Source organism: Sciurus carolinensis, chromosome 1, assembly GCF_902686445.1.
Source record: "Sciurus carolinensis chromosome 1, mSciCar1.2, whole genome shotgun sequence".
Lineage (NCBI taxonomy): Eukaryota > Metazoa > Chordata > Mammalia > Rodentia > Sciuridae > Sciurus > Sciurus carolinensis.
In genome coordinates this window covers 163,805,174-163,825,834 of record NC_062213.1, presented here as the reverse complement: position 1 = coordinate 163,825,834, position 20,661 = coordinate 163,805,174, and the positions used below count along the sequence as shown (strand labels likewise).

Below are 20,661 nucleotides of genomic sequence, written 5' to 3'. Positions count from 1 at the left end.
TCTTTCTTCTTGAGAACACATCTCTAGTTACCCTCTGTGGGTCCAGTTCCTTCTACCTGCATTAGGACCCGACTCTGGTTGGCTCCCTGGGCTGAGGCTGGCTATAACCAGGGGCTTCTCACATCCTGTTTAGAGTGCTGGACTGGCCTCTTCCTCAGGGTCTTGCCAGCCCATCACCACAGGAGCAGGAGTTCCCAGGTCCCACCCTTCCCAGTTTGCCTCGTCCATTGCAGCAAACACAGATATGACCCTGGAAGTTAATGGCCAACTTCTGCTGGGCCATTCTTGCTGCTGCCTTCCAATCTTCCTTCCAGGTATTTTTCAGAACACGCCCCGGAGCTTCCTCCTGCTCAGCCCAGGCCTTCTTCCTTGACCAGAAGAGGTTTTCTGGGTCTTTGGCCACTCGTTGTTACAGATTGCCTGTTCCTAGCTTCAGCTAAATGCTGTTGTCACCCACTGTGGCCCTGAAGACTGGGACTTAGGTATCCTGATGGTCAGAGGAGTACCTCCTGGTGGTCTGAATTCTAACTTCTTAGGAAACAGAAGTGGGCAAATGGACCCAAACCCAACTTCCTTTATATGATGGTTTCTGGGAGGGGCCCCAGTGACCCGGAAGTGGTACCTTTCAGGACAGGGACTCCATTCCCTTGGCAGGGAGCACAGTGGCAGGAGCTGACTTCCCTCTGGAACTCCTCCAGAGCCTTCTTCATGTTCTGCCTCACTGTGCTGGAATAGGCAAAATCTGTGGCTGTCACCAGCTCATACAGAGGCTCCGCCTGAGAAGAAGGAGAACATTTATTCTGAGAGAAGATATTCCTCAAATTTAGACCCAGAGCAAGGTTACCCAGGAATGGAGAGAGGATCAGGGCAGGGAGGCTTCAGGTGGGCCCAGCAGATCTGGACCAATGCTACAGCACATAATGGAGGCCCAGCCTCTTTCTTCCTCCATGATACCCAATATGTGCACATAAGTTCATTCAGGTTCTGGCCAACAAACACTGATACCTACTAAGTGCAAGGTACTGAGCATTGAAGAACATAATCTCTACTCTGTAGGAACTCAGAATCTAGACAGACAAACACACCAATAAGTGATTACAGATGGTCTGTGACTTAGAATGGTTTGACTTAGGATTTTTCAAGACAAATGATTCATATTCAGTAGAAACAGAACTTTGCATTTTGATCATTTCCTGGACTGGCAACTTGCCATGTGAAACTCTTGCAACCCTGGATGGTGGCCACAGCAGCAGTAAGCCCAGCTCCCAGACAGCCCTGCGGGCAGGAGGAGAACCCCTCACACTTTGCATCCCACTGTGTGGCCAGGCTAGGATGCTTGGCAGGTCAGATGTATGGGATGCATTTGCGACCTAGGATATTTGCAATTATGAAGGAGTTACCTGGACATTGTCTTATGGTAGGTTGAGGAGACTCTGTAATGTGTGGTGGTTATAGTCACCTCGCAGGAAATGTGTAGCAAGGCACAGGTAAGACAGGAAGGGACTGCACGCTCATCTGTCTTTGGTGAGGAGGTGACATTCTAGCATGTCTCTAAGAGTATTTTAGATTCATTGTCCCCACATCACTCTCTCTTCAAACCTATCAGAATCATTCTGTCATGTAAGAGCCACTATCAGGAAGCCTCTCTGGAGCTCTAAATTTCACTGAGCATCTTCCCTCCACTAAACACTCAGGACACTCATCTGGTACAAATTCTGTTCTTGATGACTTTTTAAAATTTTTTATTGGGGATTGAACCCAGTGGTGCTTAACCACTAAGCCACATCCCCAGTGAGACCCCCAGAGTCTCACTAAGTTGTTTAGGGTCTCTCTAAATTGCTGCAGCTGGCTTTGAACTTTGGGATCCTCCTGCCTCAGCCTCCCAAGCTGCTGAGATTACAGGCATGCGCCACTGTACCAGGCTTGACTACTGCTCTGTTGTCATTCAGTTTTTGTTTTCTGTCAGTCTAGTTTGCTGTGACTAGACTGTAAGTTCCTGGAGATCAGGACCAGGCGCTGCTCAGCTCTGTGTCTCAAGGATTCGCTCTGCAGTTTAGTGAGGAAAATATATTCGAGGAGATGGGACACCTCAGTAGGGCGATGGTCGTGGCCATGGAGGAGCGCATGTGGCTGTCAGAAATGGAAGCAGAAACAGGTGATGCTGGTCCCTCAGCAACTTCACAGTGTGAGTGAGGGAGAAGCCACAGGTTGATATGGTGCTGTGGGTGAGAAGAAGCAGAGGCACGTTCCAAAGAGGTAGTTTAACACTTTTGGCTCCAGCCTGGGAGTGTAGTTTAGTGACAGAGCACTTTCCTAGAAGATGCAAGACTTTAGGCCCATCTCCAGTAACACACACCACACACACACACACACACACACACACACACACACACACAGAGTTCAGCTCTTCTTGGCTAAAGTGTCAGCTCCTATCCAGAGCCAGGTTCCTCTCCAGATTTTGTTAGTGATCCTGCCCTAATCCAGCCCTGGAGAGTTTAGGGTCTGTCTAAATGCAGGCAATCATGCTTAATAGAAGCCTCCAGTGGGAAGAAAATTGCTTCCATTTCTTAATGCATCCGATGCTGACCTTCGCTCCAGTGGGCAAAGCAAGCCCCTCGGTGGTCCCATTGTCTCACCGTTTTGTGGTCAATGAATTGATCCAGAAACTGCTTGCAGAGTGGTCCAGCCTGCTGGCCACACATGGTGGGGGCTAGGAGGGAGAAGGGGGAGCTTGCTTTATACCAGTCTAGAGCGCCTCCAATGATCTGCCTTTGCTTCCAAGCACTGTGGAAGACAGACTTCACCTCCGACAAGCAGATCCTTGCCACCCTCACAAGGTAGCAATTATTAGCTCCGTCTTCAGCTGAGGGTAGGTAACTTGATCAAAGTCACACGACTCATAAGATGGCATCACAAGGATTCTAATGCAAAGCCTGTGTCTTTCCTGCTAGCTTGGGTTGACTATTGATAAAAATGGAGTGGTTATTCCCATTTCCAATCTCTATCTCGGCGTCCTCCAAATTTTGCAGACTCCAGTGGTTTGCTTTGGAACTTATCAGCAACTCCACAGAAATCCCCAGCTCCCTTGTAAACTAAGTCAGTATGGCAAAGTGTCCATTCTTTGGTTTACTGTTCTTTATTTTCTTTTTCTTTTTTCCTTCTCGTCTCCTTCCTTTCTTTCTCCTTTTCCCTCCTTTCCTCTTCCTCTTTCCTCTGCACCTCTCAATTCTAAATACTCGCATTGATCCTTAGGTGCTTGGCATATCTATCCTTGCAAGCATTGTATTTATCCCATTGCTGGAAGGAGATGATGGGCAGTATCTGTTACACTCCACACAATCCTCTATCGTGGACTGTGGTGCTCTTACTCATAACAAATTGTTGTTACCATCGCTCGCATTTATAAGTTGTTGAGTGAAACACTTCACACACTAACAGTCTTCACAACCACCTTGGGGGTTGACTAGCCTTCTGTTTCCCTATTGTACAGATGAAAAAGCAGAGGCACAGAAAGTTAAGTAGTTGACAAAGGGCACATAGCCAGTAAGTGGTGGGAAAGGATTGAACAGTTAATATCCTGATCTGTTTGCTGTAGTGCATCTATTTGGACAAGTGGATGACAGATATTTACACCCAATGGGTACACAAGTGCAATTTTATATCCCACTTTTTCACTTACTATAATATGAACATTTCCCCACATGATTCAGTATTCTTTGATAAAATAAATGCCTTTTCATGACTTCAGAGCTTCCTGCTGTACAAACCACAATGTATTCAGCTCTTCCATGGTAGAGCCTTTGAGATGTTTCCTTTTTTCTTTTCCTTTTTGCTACTACAAATAACCAAACCTGACATGTCTTTATACTGACATCTTCATCGACTGTTCAAATTAGTTCTTTGGTAGATTCTTGCATTTGGGGTTACTGGATCTAAAGCTGTAAAGGTTTTTAATGTTTTGGAGATATCTGCTTCTGTTCTTTACCTAGAGAGCTGGACCAAATGTATTCCCACCCTGTCACTCCCAATGCCTCTGATTATAGATTTTTAATCATTGTCAATTTGATAGGTAAAAAAATAATTTATTGCACTGTTACTGTAGTTTTTATATTTATTAATGTGGTTAAATTTTTGCATAATAGACAACTGGAGTTTCATTTCCTTTGAGATGTTTCTTTCTTATAAACTGTATCATTTCTCACATACTAAAGATTTCATTTATGGCAAAATATTACTATTATTATTATTATTATTAGTGTGCTGTCTGCCATTTACTTATACTCAATTATACTCATTGTTTCCTTGTTTGAAATTCAGAATTTATTTTGGGGGGGTGAGATCTATCAGTTCAAATCTGACATCATTTGGTTGGAGTAATTTGCTTTTAGAAAATCTATAAATGATTTTCCTTTAGAAAGATATGATGGTCCTTTTTACTGATTACTGAACATTTCAGCTTCTTTCCCTTCTGGGCATGTGGTGGGGCTGCAGTTCTTCAGAGGCAGGTTGGTACATGGTAGGACTGCCTCCTTAAAGGCAGGTTTGCAATGTGACTTGTTCTGACCCATGAAAGGTGGGCAGACAAGTGTCACTTCCAAGCAGAAGCTTTCAGTGCAGAGGTAACTTGTTGCACTCCCCTATCCCTGCTGTGGGGAACACGGGAGCATATGTGAAGATAAATCCCCTCATCTGGATCCCTGAGTGACCACCTGGAGCAGAGTTCTTTAACCAACACTTCTCAGAGATGTCATATGAATGAAAAATAAGCCCTCATTGGACTAAAACCGTTGTGGTTTGGGGGTTATTTCTCTGCAGCAAGACCTAGGCTTTCCTGATCTCCATGTGAGCACTGTTCACTACCATATTTTTTCCTGCTACCCTGGGCAGGCCAATGCTCCATGCAAAGACTTGTGCATCAGCCTGGGTCCCAGCCCACAACCTGGGTACCCCGCCTCATGCAGAAATGTACATGGATGATAGACCATGTGACTAGGATTGCCAGTGAAATGCAGGATTATCATTTTTTTGAATGACAGATAAAGAGCAAATAATTTGGAGAAGTATGCATATCCCATGCAGTATTTGGGAGATGCTTATACTAAAATAAAATTATTCCTAGTTTATCTGAAATTCCAGTTTAACTAGATATCCTATACCTTCGTTTGCTAGATTTGGCAACCCTTTGTGCGACTCTTTTGTTATCTCAAAATGTCTTTGAAATTCTTTACCCATTGAGGATCATTTCACCAGGTAACAAGATTTTCCTTTAAGACCTAATAGTTGACGCTCCTTTATCTTCAGGCATTTCCTGTGGCAAATACTTCTAGGACCATTTGACTTTTGTTCCTGTAGGCTATATTTGTTCGTAAAAGTAAAACATCCCTCCAGGATGGGTTTCAGGATTGTTTTGTTTTCGGTACTTTCACTTAGTTTTCAATGAGCTGTTCATTTTGTATTATCAGCTCCGAGAAATTTCTCTTATTACGTGCCTGATTAATGTGTCCTCACATTTAATCTTGTCTCTTTCTCAGGCAGAAGTCTTTGTGTTTTCAGTTTCCAGTTCTGTACTCCATCCATCATATTTCTTTTCTGTCATTGTTTTAATCTCTTTGTCTTTTGTTTCTGCATTATAAGAACATTTTTTATAGCACTTCCACATCACTGACTCAATTTTCTGCAGTGTCAATTCTGTTCTTTATAGTTTCCAATGTAGGTTTTAATTCTGCTATTGTGCTTCTGGTTCTCTACATTCAGCCACTTCCCTTTCATCTGATTAGTGTCTAAACATCTCAGCTTCTATTTTTATTTCATAAATTCCTCATTTTCTTGAATTTTATTATAATCACAAAGCAACACATTTAAAAAATTTATTTCTATTTTTCTACCTTACAGACATATGCTCATTTCCTGCATCTTGAACATAACTTCAAACCTTTGTGTTCGAAAATCTCTTTATAAGTCCATATGTCTTATCTGTTCTTTGAATGAGGCATCATCTCTCCCTGTCTGAAGTTGATCAGTAAATACCACGAATGGGTGCTTCTGAGGTCTCCTTCTCTGCCAACTGGATGCCTACAGAAATCCTGTTTCAGATCTCGATCTTATAGACTCGTTAATGTCCTCAAGCCTTAGCAATGCTCATGTGTTTAGGAAGTGCTTATCTAGTCGGCTCTGCTGTCCTGAAAGTTAATCGTCACCCCAGCTACCTGGTCAGTTGTTTCTGCAGAGAAGAGTTATCCTGAGATCATGTGAAACCATCAGCAGTTTTCTCTTTCCAGTGCATGAAAGGTCACTGCCGAGGGTACGTTGGCAGCGCAGGTTAGGGAGGTACAGGGGGCACAGAAACATCCTCCCTTCTTGCCTTCCCCACTCCCACAATGCTCCTGGAAAATGTCTCTGCCCCCTCCCCCATCTCGCTGCACACTTGACACTTGATGATACCGGTGTGCATGCAGCTACGTTCAACCTCACTGAGTAGCCAGGGCATTCTTTCTGTTTTCATTTTTTTTTTTTTTTAATTCAGATAAGATATTTCACTAAAAAATAAAAATGAGGGACCTATTTTTTCCTCTGAATTCTCTGTTCTTTTCTATGCCCAGCTATAATGCCAACCAATGTCACCATGCCTTCCGTCAGGCCTAGATTTCTCTGGAGCTTCCTGTAACCCATGTCTGACTTCAACCCTTCTGTGATTACCAGCAACTCTGTCCTGAGTGTCACTGCTGAGGAAGTGCAGAGGAGAGGATGTGAAGGGCAGCCTTCTAGTTCTGCAGAACTATGCGATTTGACATGCAAATGAAGGTGGTGTGGAAAATTGCCAGGGTTGGGGACTATAGTCTCTTGTCAGAGCTCCAGCCTCTCCAGGGGGTGGACAATGGCCCATCAATAACTGCAGAAAAGGATGGTATTATAAGACATGCTAAGGGTACCCTGCAGAAGTCCCCACAGGCGAGGACGTACCTTTGCTGATGTGTGTGACAGTGTTGTTCTAACATATGTCTTTCCAGTTTAAAGCTGTCAGACTCCTCTTGTTTGGGTGACAGGTGGTTATTTTTTTTCACCAAGCCCACAGGAAAGTCTAACCAATAGAGAACAAGTCCAAGTCTCTTGTCTCAACCTAGCAGAAATTCTTGAGCAACTGCAGATGGATACAGCCTCTCCGACCTTGATTGGATCGGTCACAAAAGGAGGTAAGCATACTTAGCTGGTAGACCATTGCAAAAATTAGAGAAAATAATGTTCTTACAGGCCTTGGCTGAATGTCATGTGTACAGTAGGTGCTCTGAACATGCTAGTTACTATCATGATGCCTCATCCTATCTCGTGAGATAGCTGTCCATGCATGTATATTACTGTTCATCCTAGACAGTATTTTATATCTTGGCATCTTCTGTTTTCCTCCAGTACCTTCCTTACTTCCTGTAATATCAGAGTGGAACTATTTGTTGGTTGAATGGATGAGTGTTTAAATGAACAAATGGTTGAACGAGTGATTCACTGATGAAATGGAAAGAATATTAATTTAAGGATATTAAATTAAGAAGGCTAATTTCCTTTTGTCACTGAGGGGCCCAAAGAGGGAGCCAGGGATCTCTAGGTGGTTCTGAGCAGTGTGTTCTATTTGTTTCATTCCAGATAGATTTTCTGCTGTCAAGGATGTGCCTCAAGAATAGAGCCTGCCTTGTTTCCATCTCTGCCTTCTATGCCCTGCTCATCATGGGCCCCCAGAAGCTGTGATTTGATAGAGGCAAGGGTGAGCAGAGCAACTGTGTACCTTGATCTTTGTGATGGCTGGGTTGTACTGCACGGCGTCTCCCCACTCCTGCATCAGTTCGGCGGTTGGCAGCTCCTTGTAGGCCAGGGTAGTGATGTGCTCACTTGCCCCTCCTCGTACGAGGACCACCAAGTCCTCCACCATGGTGCTTCTCTTGTTTCTGTCTGCAATGAACAGACAGGAAAAGCTGGTAAGTCACCAGAGGATCCACTTTTACACCTTGAATTTACTGCCACCAGCCAACAATTTGGGTACCGTGATATTCACTGGCTTGCTTGGGAGACATGGGAGAACAAGACACACCCCTGCCTGCAAGGGAGGCATTGTGCGTGGGGCAAAAGGAAAGCTCATCCAGTCACAGATCACACAGCCTGGGGGGCAGGACAAGGAAGGACATTTAAGCTGGGGATAGGGTGGGAAGGGACATTTACCTTGAGCATTTATAAGTGCAAGTCACTAAGTTAGTGAATGGAAGATAGATAGGTAGATAGATAGATGATAGAAGGCAATAGATAGGCAAATAGATGGAAGATAGGAGGGAGGGAGGTAGATGAAAGGCAAAGAGACAATAGATTGGTAAATGGATGATAGATAGATAGATAGATAGATAGATAGATAGATAGATAGATAGATAGACAGACAGCAAACAAGCAGGCAGGCAGATATACCTTCCTCTATGAAGTCCACCCTGATGCCCACCCTGGATATGGCCATGTCATTACTTCTTTTGTTGTTCACTTACCTCTTATGAGCACTGTGAAGATGGGAATTTAATCTAATTCATTTTTGCATGCTTAGCTGGCAAAAATAGCTTGCAACGTAACAAGAGCTTGGTGCATTTTCGTTGGGTAGAGTCTTACTGAAATTGAAATTTTTGCTGCCTTCATACACCCAGTGCTTAGCTTAAAAGGAGACTGGAACCAGGAGTTCCAGGAGGAAATGATCATAAGCTTGGAAGTCCCAAGCCCCTGCCCTCACCTTTGATTTCATTCAGAATGCCCCTGCATTTATTTTCTGACACACCGAGCTTGAGATAGATTCCTTTGATGGAACCACCAACTTGGAAATTTTCTTTGGTACAGGTATGGACATCGTTAAGAGAATAATCTGAAGGAAGCAAGGAAAGAAGTTCATGACTGCAGAGGTAATTCACTCTGTCCCATCCCCTGTGATGACTTGAGAGGCCTAACCCTTCCCAGATGTTATCGGGACTTGACTTCAAAGAAATGGGTCACCACCCTTATGATAAGAAATACAGGCAGCTACTGGCAGTAGAGCAGAGACTTTATGAAGATCCTCAACTTCCAGGTTCAGCCTCCACCCAAGACTGAGGATTTTTGTTGCCTTCAAAGAGGTGAATAACTCCAGAGTCATCGCTAAGAGTTTGACTCCTTACAAGGTCAGTAGGAATTGATTCAGTGAGGGAGGCTGCTGCAGCCTGGTCACTGTCACTGACCCATGTTTCTCTAATGTTTGATAAAATAGGAAAAACTTGTTACTAATAAATTGAGGAAATGCATGTACAATGTCTGGTATTGTACTTGGCAAAGAAAAGGGGACAGTCTCCCATATTTTTCTTCTTATTTGTGCGCTTTCCTTCTTCCCTCCTCCCTAATTCTCCCCAAGGCATCTTCTCATCTAGTCTTGCTGAAATCTCAGACATGACTTGAAGGCAATTTCAGCAGCCCTTTGAGGCTGGTACAGGGAGACAAGAGCAACTTCCCCCACTAGGTTTCTAGCCAAATTGGCGTAGATCAGTATTCTCCAAAGCATATTCCTGAAACAGGAATCTCCTGAGACCTTAGCAGATGTTACAGGAAAGAGAGCTTCTGTGGTCATGTATGTGTCACCTCATGGAGAGGTGACTTTAGTGAAGGACACTGGTGACACTACATCAGAGAGACCAATCATACATTGCCCTACAGTTTTGGAACCATGAATATAGAGGAAGGCACTCCTGATCTTGGCAAGACTGAGGTTGTGCTGACATGAATTTACACTATATACCATGTGTTCCCTTGTAAGTAATTCCTGGCTCTTTCCCTGAAGTCTTTGTGACCTAGGGAAGTTCACATAACCAGTTGAGGGTTTCACTGTAGGACTGGATTGGAAAGCAGGACTCAAAACGGAGACATCCCCCGTTGGAAAGATGTCAGATATCTGCATGGAGGGAAGGGGATGGATACTAATTTGGGAGACTATAATGATAATCAGAGACCTTGTTACTAAAAGTGTGATCTGTGAACCAGCAGCATCAGAATCATCTTCAAGCTTGTTAAACATGCAGAATTTCAGGTCTCACTCCAAAGCTACAAAATCAGAACGTACTTCTTCCAAGATCTGTCCATAATTCACATGCATATTAAGTTTTGAATGTGAAGCTCTGGCCCCAGAGTGAGCTTACAGTGGTAATAGTAAAAACAGAATCAGAGGTAAAGCTCAGAGAACTTACTTACAGATTGGAAGGAAAGAAAAATCATTGAGGTCGACTCTAGGCTTCAACCACTGATTGGATGGTGGTATCATTTCTGAGATGTGGATGACTATAGGAGGAACATCCTTGGGGGAAAATATTCAAGGTTTTCTTTTTTTGTCTGATAAAACTTTATTCACAAAACCAGTGGTGGGTTAGATTTTCCCCACAGGCTGAAGTTTGCTAGTCTTCTGCTGTAAGTAGCAAGTTTTAAAAAAATATACATTTGATAATTTATAGAAATTATTATTGTTATACATCAGTTAGTAGATTTCATATTATATAAGATTGGTTGTTTCTAAGCAAAATTAGAATGCTGAACTTTTTAATTTGTGCATACTTTTACAAGGTAAGAATGTAGGAACATTGGATTGTATAGAGGGAAATGAGGGGTGGAGAGAGGGCAGGAGAGAGGAATGATAATGGAATGAGACGAACATCGTTACCCTATGTACATGTATGATTACACAAACAGTGCGACTCTACTTCATGTACAACCAGAGAAAAGAAAAGTTGTACCCCATTTGTGTACAGTGAATCAAAAAAATTTTTAAATATTAAAAGATAAAAAAAGGGCTAGGTATGTGGTTCAGTGGTTAATTGCCCCTGGGTTCAATCCCTGGAACCAAAAAGGAAAAAAAAAAAGTGTTCTAGTAGTATTTAAGAACTAAATGTAAATATTTTGCATATTAACAATTTAAATTAAACAATTAAAGTCCCCATAATTGGAGTTCCTAAAATCAGAAATGACTATCACTATTATAGGTTATATGATAATAGTTCTGATAATTCTATCAGGTTAAATAATTTGGTTTCTTTTTAAAAAAAATTTTTTTGGTTGTAGATGGACACAATACCTGTGTTTTATTGATTTATTTTTATGTGCAAGGCAAATGCTCTACCACTGAGCTACAACCCCAGACCTAATATGTTTTCTGACCCACTTCAGACAAGAGTATCAAATTAGTATGACAGTCTAAGAGCACTCAGAAGTCTGAAAAATTGTAAAAGTATGCTCAAAGTTTTCTTTGGGGCATGTTAAGTTTGTGATGGTTGTTAGATATTCAAGTGGAAATATCAAGCAGGCATTTCAACATAAAATGAGTCGTTGGGTGCAGGGATGAGATCCAGGTCGGATATATAAATTAGGAGCTATTTGCATGTTGAAGGTGTTTAGAGCCATGAGACTGGATGTGACTTGACCGAGAGAATAGGAATATAAAAGGACTAGTGGACAGAGAGCTCGGCTTCTAGGACTGATCTTAACAAGTCAAAAGAGAAGGAGGAGAAACCTGTAAATGTGACAGTGATAGTGTAGTCCAATAGGCAGAAGGAAAACTGGAAGCACGACTTCCGGTCTTCCCCCAACCACTCCTCTGAGACTCTTCCCATCAACCCATCACTCGCTCTGCCCTGTCAGGCAGGCCACAGTCCCTGGGCAGTGTACCTGCTCTCTCCATGGCCTCTTGGTTCATAATGAGCGTGTATTCATAAATGCCCCCGAGCACGGCCTCTGTGATGTAGTGGGTCCCAAAGTCGCGGAAGAGATCTCTGTATTCCCCGTAGCTGTACTCCAGGGGCAGGAGCTTGACTCTCTGAAGGAATTCATGATGGAGCATGAGGTTTCTGGATTTCAGCTTGTAATGTGCTCCTTCAAGGTCAGAGCGCGCGTGCAGAAACTTACTTTTCTAAATGAAATACCAACAAGGGAAAACCAGACCTTTAAAGTTAGGAATCTGGAACGAGAAGATGAACTTTAACAAATACCATCCAATGTTCTTGGCCCAGGGTCACCACTCTTACGATTCCTTTAGGATACCTGAGAGAAGACGGCCTCTTTGACAAGCTTTCAATTCTCATGAATATTCTGATGTCCTTTTGGGCTTGGAAGAGCAGCTCTTAACTCACCTCCTTACTGGAGCCCTGTGAAGGGACTGTGAAGGGTAACCAGAAGCAGGCACAGCACAGCACAGTCGGGGCCCATAGGGCTGCTCTGAAGGGAGCAGGGTTTGCTAATTTGCAAAAAGAAATCAGTTTGCTTATGTCTTTTGAAGTGTGTGGAGAAAAGCCACCCAAGAAAGTAAAAATGGTAGGACCAGAATGTAGCTCAGTGGCAAAGTGTTTGCCTTGCATTTGCAAAGCCCTGGGTTCGATCTCCAATTGCAAAATAGACAATAAAAAAAAAAAAAAAGTAAAAATGGTGCCTTAGGAAGAATAGATATGGCAGTGTGTGGCAGGAATGGGCAAACTCCAGCCTGCACCAAATCTTCTGTTTCTGTAAATTAAGTTTTATTGGAATGCCGCCATGCCCATTAATTTGTGTATTTTCTGTAGCAGCTGAACACAAAATGGCAGAGGAGAATAGTTGCAACAGAGATCCTTGTGTCCTGACAAACCTGAAATAAATCCTGCCTGGTCCTTTCGAGAAAAAGTCTGGTGTCTACTGAGGTATGGGAGAAAATGAAAGCTGGAGATGTCAGAAAAAATTCAAGCATCTAAGAGGTATCACTAGCACCTGCGGTGAGAAGTCCCTCTCCTGGGAAGGGTAGAAAACATCTGTGAGGCACCTTCTGCTCCAATCCTAAACCTTCAGCTCTGTACAACCCTGTGGCCTGCCTGTGACTGTCCCCCAGGGGCCCCATCTTGCTTCCTGGCTTGATCTCACCCCTTTCTACTCCTGTCAGTGGCTCAGGACTCGTCTTTTTCTCTTTCCTTGCCTATCCAAGTAGTGACTCGGTACTCCGTTTATGACTCCCCCAAATCTTTTAGGTCACATTTCCTCTTTATGAAAGTTCTCAGGATCAAAATTAAGCACATTGTGTCAAACTTAAAATAAATAAATAAATAAATAAATAAATAAATAAATAAATAAAACTGAGAGGTTAGGAAAGCAGGGTCCTTGTGCATGGTTGCCTCGTCACGGTAACTATCAAGAAGACCCTGCCAGAATCACAACCTTGGGCAAAGGCTGTACACAGCCTCACACAAAAACCATACTCCACCAAGGATGCTTGCCCTCCTGCCACGGTCCATTCCACTTTGGGTTGGTGCCACCTGTGTGATGGATCCTTGAGGTCAAAGATTTTTGTTTGAAAATATCATATGTAATCCTGCTCGTGATGGCCTTACAAAGGCTTTCCCTTGTCTCAACCTCAGGGAAGTCCACCTAGCATGGGGTGGCATGTGTACTCCATTGCAGTTGCCCTTTCCTACTTGACCTCGAGCACACAGGCAAGAGCACTTCATTACATATTTTATGGAGAACGAGCAGAGGGGAGTCAGAAGGCTCCCACCATAATGAAATCCTAAGTCTATAAGGAGATGGAAATGTTAATGACCCTAAATTGATCGCTACGCATTGTATATTTATATTAAATTATTAATCTACCCCATAAATATGTGCAATTCAAAAAATAAAATATAGTTTTAAATGGGAAAAAAGAATCATGTGATATGTATCTCTAGACCCCAAGGCTCCAGGGCAGTGCCTCCCTTAACGTCCGCATTCTCTAACGGGCAGTTTAAACAGGGAGGTGAGTGGGGAGAGAGGGGAGAGAGGCCGGGGGACAATGAATGGCAGCCACTGTTTCCCCCCAGGGAAGGCAAGTTCCTTTCATTCGGTCCTATATTTCATTGCTAACATTTCAGGCTTGAGCACCTTCTAAGTGCCACTCTTGACAGTCTCTGTCTTGAAGAAGTGTACCACCCAGAAGATGTGGAAAGAGAAGCAAAGGCAAGCACGGTCTAATGAACGTTGACCCTCCATTTCCTACTGGTTAGTATTTCAGCAGCAGGGACTCAGCCCCTCACCACGAGTCACCATGGACTTTCAGTTTTGATCTCTCCTATACATCCCTCTGGTTCGTTTCCTATCCTATCATGAAAATTCTCAGTGGCTAGAGATAAAAATGCACCTTCCTCTCCCATCAATCGCTCTTGCATCAGAGTAAAGAACTCAAGATTTTTCCACTCTGCCTTCACTTGCTTCTCCAACATACTGTCCACTGCTGCCCCGCGCCTGGGCCTCCTCCTCCACCAGCACAGACTTTGCCCTTTATTTTTGGAAGCAGATGACAGCATTAGAAGCAGCACAGAAATCCCCCTCTGCGGCATATGCCTAGGAAGGAGCAAATTGGAATCGGGAGACAGGAAGTCTGTTCAGTGGAGCAGATGAAAGGACCTGGGCTGATTCAGATGTAGTGGGAGTTAGGTTAAAAAAAATGGAAGGACTGCCAGGTGCAGTGGTGCACATCTGTAATCCCAGCAATTTGGGAGGCTGAGGCAGGAGGATCTCGAGTTCAAAGCCAGCCTCAGCAACTTAGCTTGGCACTTAGCAATTCAGTGAGACTCTGTCTCTAATAGAGTACAAAAAAAGGAGTGGGGATGTGGTTCAGTGGTTAAGTGCCCCTGGGTTCAATCCCCGGGACCAAAACCAACCAAACAAACCGAAGGACTGGGTGACCAACAGATGTGGGAAGGGAGCAGAGGGAGGGTCAAATATGACCCTGCAGTCCTTAGTCTGGAAAAGCACAAAGAGGGCAATGCCACCAACAGACTGAAACTTAGTGGGTGGAGATTGCTTTGCAGTGTGGGCAAGGCAGCCAGGTGAGGGGCTCAGGAGTGTGGATGGACAGCTCTGGAGTTAGCAGAGAGGGCAGAAGCAGTGATGAAGGCTCACGGCTTGTCCCTGGAGGGGAGCCCGTGAGTAGCAGGTCACCCAGGGCCATGGCAGGGTAAGGAGGGAGTTAAGTGAAGAACAGGCAGGGCTACCAAACCCAGAACGGGAACTGAGAAGGAGCAGGAAGAAAGCAGGAGAAAGAGGGGAGTGATGATGTGACCAGACCACCACAATGCCCCTTGAAGTCAGAGCAGAGGTCTTGGGTGACATTAGGGAGATGAATTTCAATCGGAGTGTCTGTGACAGAAGTCAAATTGGGGTGGATTGAAAAGTCTCCAAAGGTGTTTTCGTCTGGCAAAGCTATCTTCTAAGCTTACTGAAAACCAGAGGAAAACGCTTATTAAAAACCAATAAAACCATCTCACTCCAGGCAGAATGGCAATTATCAAGATACGAGTTAACAATAAATGTTGGTGAGGCTGTGGCGAAAAAGGTACACTCATACGTGGCTGGTGGGACTAAAAATTGGTGCAACCACTATGGAAAGCAGTATGGAGATTCCTCAGAAAACTTGCAGTGGAACCCATTTAACCCAGTTATCCCACTCATTGGCTTATACCCAGAGGACTTAAAATCAGTCATATCAATGTTTATAGTAGCTCAATTCATAGTAGCTAAGCTACAGAACCAACCTAGGTGCCCTTCAAAAGATGAATGGATAAAGAAAATGTGTATATATGCAAAATGGAATATTACTCAGTCATAAAGAAAAATGAAATTATGGCATTTGCTGGTAAATGGATGGAACTGGAGAATATCATGCTAAGTGAAATAAGCCAATCCCAAAGAACCAAAGTCCGAATGTTCTTTCTGATAATGTTAATTATCTTAATGTTAATGTTCTTTCTGTGAATGTTAACACACAATAAGGGAGGTGGGTAAAAATAGAAGTTCATTGGTTTATACAAAGGGGAATGAAGGGAAGCAAGGGGGATGGGGATAGGAAAGACAGTAAAATGAATCTGACATAACTGCCCTCTGTTTATCTATAAATACATGACCACTGAAATTCCACATCATGTACAACCACAAGAATGGGATCCTAATTAGAATAAGTTATACTCCATGTACATATAAAATGTAAAAATACACTCTACTGTCATGTATATCTAAAAAGAACAAACAAAACAAAATAAATAAATAAGTACATTTTTTAGAAACCATAAAGAAAGAATTACAGAGCGCCACTTTTCTCCACGTTTCTAAAAAGTTTATGTAACACCAAGTTATTTGCTTACAAATAATTTTCAGAACAACAGAAATTTCATTGATTGTGAGGACTAGGAGTAATGAGGAATGAAGGCACATCTGTGTGCATGAAATTTCAAAGGAACACATATAAATTTAAAAGCAACAAATGGGTACTTACCGTATGAGAGAATCGTTTGATTCTGCTAATAAAATTTTTGCCTTGATTACTTTGCTCGTTAATGCCAAGTTCAAATATGCCAGGTATTTTGAAACCAAAGCTGAAACTAGATTTGCTAGTTTCATTCTCTGCGACATTGTGCTCAAAATCTGAATAGGATTCATATTCTGTGAGTGCAAATTCGTATTTGCCTTGGGTCTAAAACAACAGAAAAGAAAACACTTTTTATTTCCTTTCACTCAAATCATTTCAGTACATGTCATCAGATCGCCCCTGTACCCCCACAGTGTGCTAGAGCTAGATGCTCTGAATTCAGAAAAATCAGGGCCAATTTGAGTTGCCACCCTTGGGGTTCTTGATTTAGCAGGAGAGAGACAGAGACCTATTCAGTTCTATGGTTCATCCACAGGGGTTGGTGCTTGATTTGGCTTTTGATTGGTAGAAATGTAGGGGAATATTCTGGGCTGTGGGTTTGGCTCTGGCATGGAGGTGGGAATGTTCTAGGAACTGCAATGATGCTCTTGTCATTGAATCAGAAGATGCAAGAGTGAGGGGCATGGACAGGTGTTGTGAAAGAATGTGTAGGCATCAAAATGTGCATGGAAAAATTCCTCTGCCCACATGAAATAGCCCAGATCAGTTCTGACTGATCCTATTAAATGTGCTGTGCTATAATATTTCCCATGAAAAATGAGTTAGATTTGGTGAAAAAAAAAATGTTGAAGCTTTTGTATTACTCACTGCAAACCTGTGGGCTCTATGCAAAGATGAGCCAACAGGAAAAGCAATGGAGCCTCAGGAAGCTCCTGCTGGGACAGATGGGGCTAGTGTGTCCTGCCTGGCCTAGGACCTGTTGAACCTGTATACTGAGCGACTTCTCCAAGGGCTCCCTCTTGAAAGAGGAAGAGTAGCCTGGGCACCTGGGTGGAGGGTGCGTCTGACCCTAGGCAAGTTTCTTCTTTTTTTTGGCCAATAAGTTTCAGGAGCTGGGAGACAGGAGAAAAGAAGGAGGAGGGAGGGAGTAGCTAACCTCCAGAACTGTGCACCTTTGGAGACGAAGAATGCCACCGAGATGCTCTAGTCGAGCCTTCTGAGGACACAGGCTCAGAGTGGGAAAGGAGCTTAGTGTAAGGTAAGCCTGGGACCAAGCGTGCTGCGTCTGATGGCAGACGGCAGTGTGTGTGTGGCAGTAACAGTCTATTCTAAACCCCACTCTGTGAGCTGTGCTTCGAGATGGGCACAGTGAAGCATAAGCACGTGCTTGGATTGTGTAGCATTTTACAATCTGAAATGTTTGGAATACTGCTTGTTTTCATAGGCAAGGCCTTTGTAACAACGTGGACCCGCCATTAAACCAGGTGCTGGGCTAAACCGTGCACACATTCTTGGACTCCTCCCCTTTTTGCAGGCAGAGCAACTCCCAAGTCAAAGGTAGGAAAATGGGTGGCAAGTGAATGAGCCACCAAGCCTAAGTAACTCCAGGTCCTAAGCTTTGCCTCTGCCTTCAGGGTAGCTGTTGGTAGGTCGCTGCTGTTACCACTGCTACCATACTGCACATGGCACGTCACCCTCAGCCCAGTGTCCTGAGGCAGGGACCACCCGCTTTGCACAAGAAGAAACTGAGTTCAAAGAGAGTGATGTGTGCAAGGTCACACAGCTAGAGGCTGCAGGGTCCTGGTCCAGTGCTGTTCCTTACCTGGGGGGTGTAGCTTTCCACGTTGTAGGGCTTCCTAAACTTGGTGTTCAAGATATAGTGTGGGGAGCAGCCACCAGCATAATACCTGTGATCGAGAATGGGGCCCTCCAAACTGTGTGTGAACAAATTTATCCTGAAGGAAGGCACAGAAAGGGTGGGAAGGTTAGATTCAGGCTGCAACAGCTCACCAGGATACCCTCCTCAGGGAAACAGAAAACTCCTCAGGCACCCCGAGGCCCTCCATACCTAGTCGGACCCGCTTTCCAGCTTCCCCTCTGGCCTCCTAAGCCACACCTGCATGTCCTAGTCCCCAGTCACTTGGAGACACTTGCTCTGTCCCTGCCTCCTCTGCTCCTTCCTGTCCCTTCCTACAGGACCTGGTTGGACCCCACGGCTGGCTTTGAATGTCCACTCTGCTGCCCTCTTGCTGTGTGGCCCTGGAGCTTACTTAACTTGGCAAAGTCTGAATTTCCTTATCTGAAAGGAAGGTGAGATAAGGTGGTCTTGAGAGGAGTCTACCACTCCCAAATGAAGAGTGTCACTCTGATGACAACCCTTGGGAACCGAGATCTGATTTTTGGTTAAGGGGAAGAATTCCACCGAGGGTCCCTGTTCCCTTTCCCATGGTGCATCACTTACAATGATGTGTGTGACAGGAAGCCCTCACCCTTCACCTGCAGACTCAGAGGCTACAGAAGGTGGCAAGAAAGGATGGTGAGTGCCAGGCCCGTTCCGTCCCATGTGACCTGGCTCTTCTGACCTCACAGAGGATTGGGCCAACTTAGAGATCCCCAGAAACTTGGAAAACACACTGATTAAAGGCACATCCTGGAAATTCATTCCCTCACTGACCACTTAGGAGCCTGTCCTCTAGGCTGGTGGAAGCGGAGGCCTACGGAGGAAACCTACCTGTGTGTTGTCAGTAGGACTGAGCCTGGAAGCAGCCTGAGTGCTTTCTTTGTACAGTGTTGCTAAGTTGGTCCTCCATGTCCCAAGTCTGTCCGTGGACATGCTTCTGAAGCCACTCGGAACTGTCCCCAGAGAGTGACCAGAGGCACCCGTTTACATTGTGGTCTTTTTTTTTTCAGAAGGGAGAGCTAGAAACTTTATTTCAACTCCTTCCTTCTCTATTTTCCAGGTTTCTATTTAATTTGGGGCCTTCCTATCTACACAGTGAAAAAAGATAATAACTTACCCACTGGCCAGACTGTCAATTGCCCAATACTGGTCCATTTCATGCTGACATTTTTTATAAATTCTTCTACAGTTTGCCTCATCTGACTGGTCTCCACAGTCATTGTCCCCATTGCAAAGAAGTCTGCGGTTGACACACCTCCCTGGGGTGGAGAAAGGATTGCCGCCATCACGTGGCTGCCGAGTGAGCAGCACTGCCGGGTTCCAGACAGAGGGCAGGGCCTTGCACGTTCTGATTAGTTCTCATGTATCAGGGCAGGTTGGTAATGGCACCGATGAGGTTCTCCTTTCTCGCCACCACCCTCCCCAAAGAGGTCAGCGTTGTATTCGGAAAGCACGGAGGGAAGGTTGCTTGGAACCACTCTGTCAGGGGAACAGCGAAGAGCCTGAGAAGCGGGGCCGAGTGTCCAGATGGGAGGCAGACTGGCCTTCTTTCCATGAGACTGGGAAGAGGTGGGCTTGGCGAGTCCTGCAAACATCCACCTGGGCTCCTGAACTTCCCTGCCTGGGTTTCCTCTTCTGTGAAATGCTGAGGTCACCCTACCTATCCCGTAAGGTTGCTGGGAATTTCAGTCAGTACCTGAAACTGTATTGACCCATGTAGGTACCGTGAGAGTGGTAGCATGACTACTGCCAGTGTGTTCTGTGGGTGAAGTACACATTGCTAGTGAACATTTGCAGCAGGAATAGAACCTTTACCAGTTCAATCATGAATTCTTTCCCCTAACCTGCAATACCTTCAGCTCCACAGCCATTCGGACTATGAAAAAGTACATCACTTTTGCTTCCTGTAAATTTTTTTATCCCACTGACTTAACTTCCTTTCTTATTTGTATTTTGTTGGGGGATAAAGATAGATAGGTGGCCTTGTTGCCTTAGATGTATCAGGTCATTTTTAACCAATGTTTTTGGCATGTTAAAGGCAGAAAAATAACAATTTGGTCTTCAAATGTTTCTTACCAGGCATTTAAACTAAAGCCTGCATGAATATCCATTATGATTCTGGCCAGAATCATGGAACATTGACCATAAAAATGAGTCCATGGATACACTGTAAAAAAGTCTCCCAGATTTATTAGATGGAATTTTGCATTTGCAATAAACCCTAGAAATTGCTCTAAGAATCCCTATCTCTTTTTTGGAAGATCTTGAAGCACAATCCACCTGGGTACAGTGAATATAGAGAGCTGCAACTCCCATCTAGATAATTTAGGTCAGAGTCCTTATTTTTTCCAGAGACTTGGAGAAATAGGGAGACCTATATTTATTTGAATTAATTGAATTAATTAAGTTGGAAAGACAAGTTCTTACCTAATTCTGCAGTGGATAGGTACTCATTTGTGAGTTTCTTCCTTCTTTTTATCTTTTTGTCCTGCTTATTTTCTTTCCTTCTTTCTAATAATCAAGAATTTTTATGGTTATATCATGTGTTGGGGATTATTCTGGACTTGGTGATACAGAAATGTAAGTGGCTGGG

The 20,661-nt window shown here is 44.0% G+C and overlaps 1 protein-coding gene across 3 annotated transcripts in view; it reads right to left on the bottom strand.

The window, feature by feature from the left end:
* Positions 1–20,661, bottom strand: part of C8b (complement C8 beta chain) — a 42,769-nt gene that overhangs the window by 5,421 nt on the left and 16,687 nt on the right. For all 3 annotated transcript variants that reach the window (XM_047525323.1, XM_047524487.1, XM_047523730.1), the window contains 7 exons: positions 19,186–19,327; positions 17,991–18,123; positions 16,295–16,492; positions 11,695–11,935; positions 8,753–8,881; positions 7,775–7,938; positions 623–776 (listed from right to left, as the gene is read on the bottom strand). In XM_047525323.1, the coding sequence (XP_047381279.1) occupies positions 623–776; positions 7,775–7,938; positions 8,753–8,881; positions 11,695–11,935; positions 16,295–16,492; positions 17,991–18,123; positions 19,186–19,327 (1,161 nt within the window). The remainder of the gene's footprint in view (positions 1–622; positions 777–7,774; positions 7,939–8,752; positions 8,882–11,694; positions 11,936–16,294; positions 16,493–17,990; positions 18,124–19,185; positions 19,328–20,661) is intronic.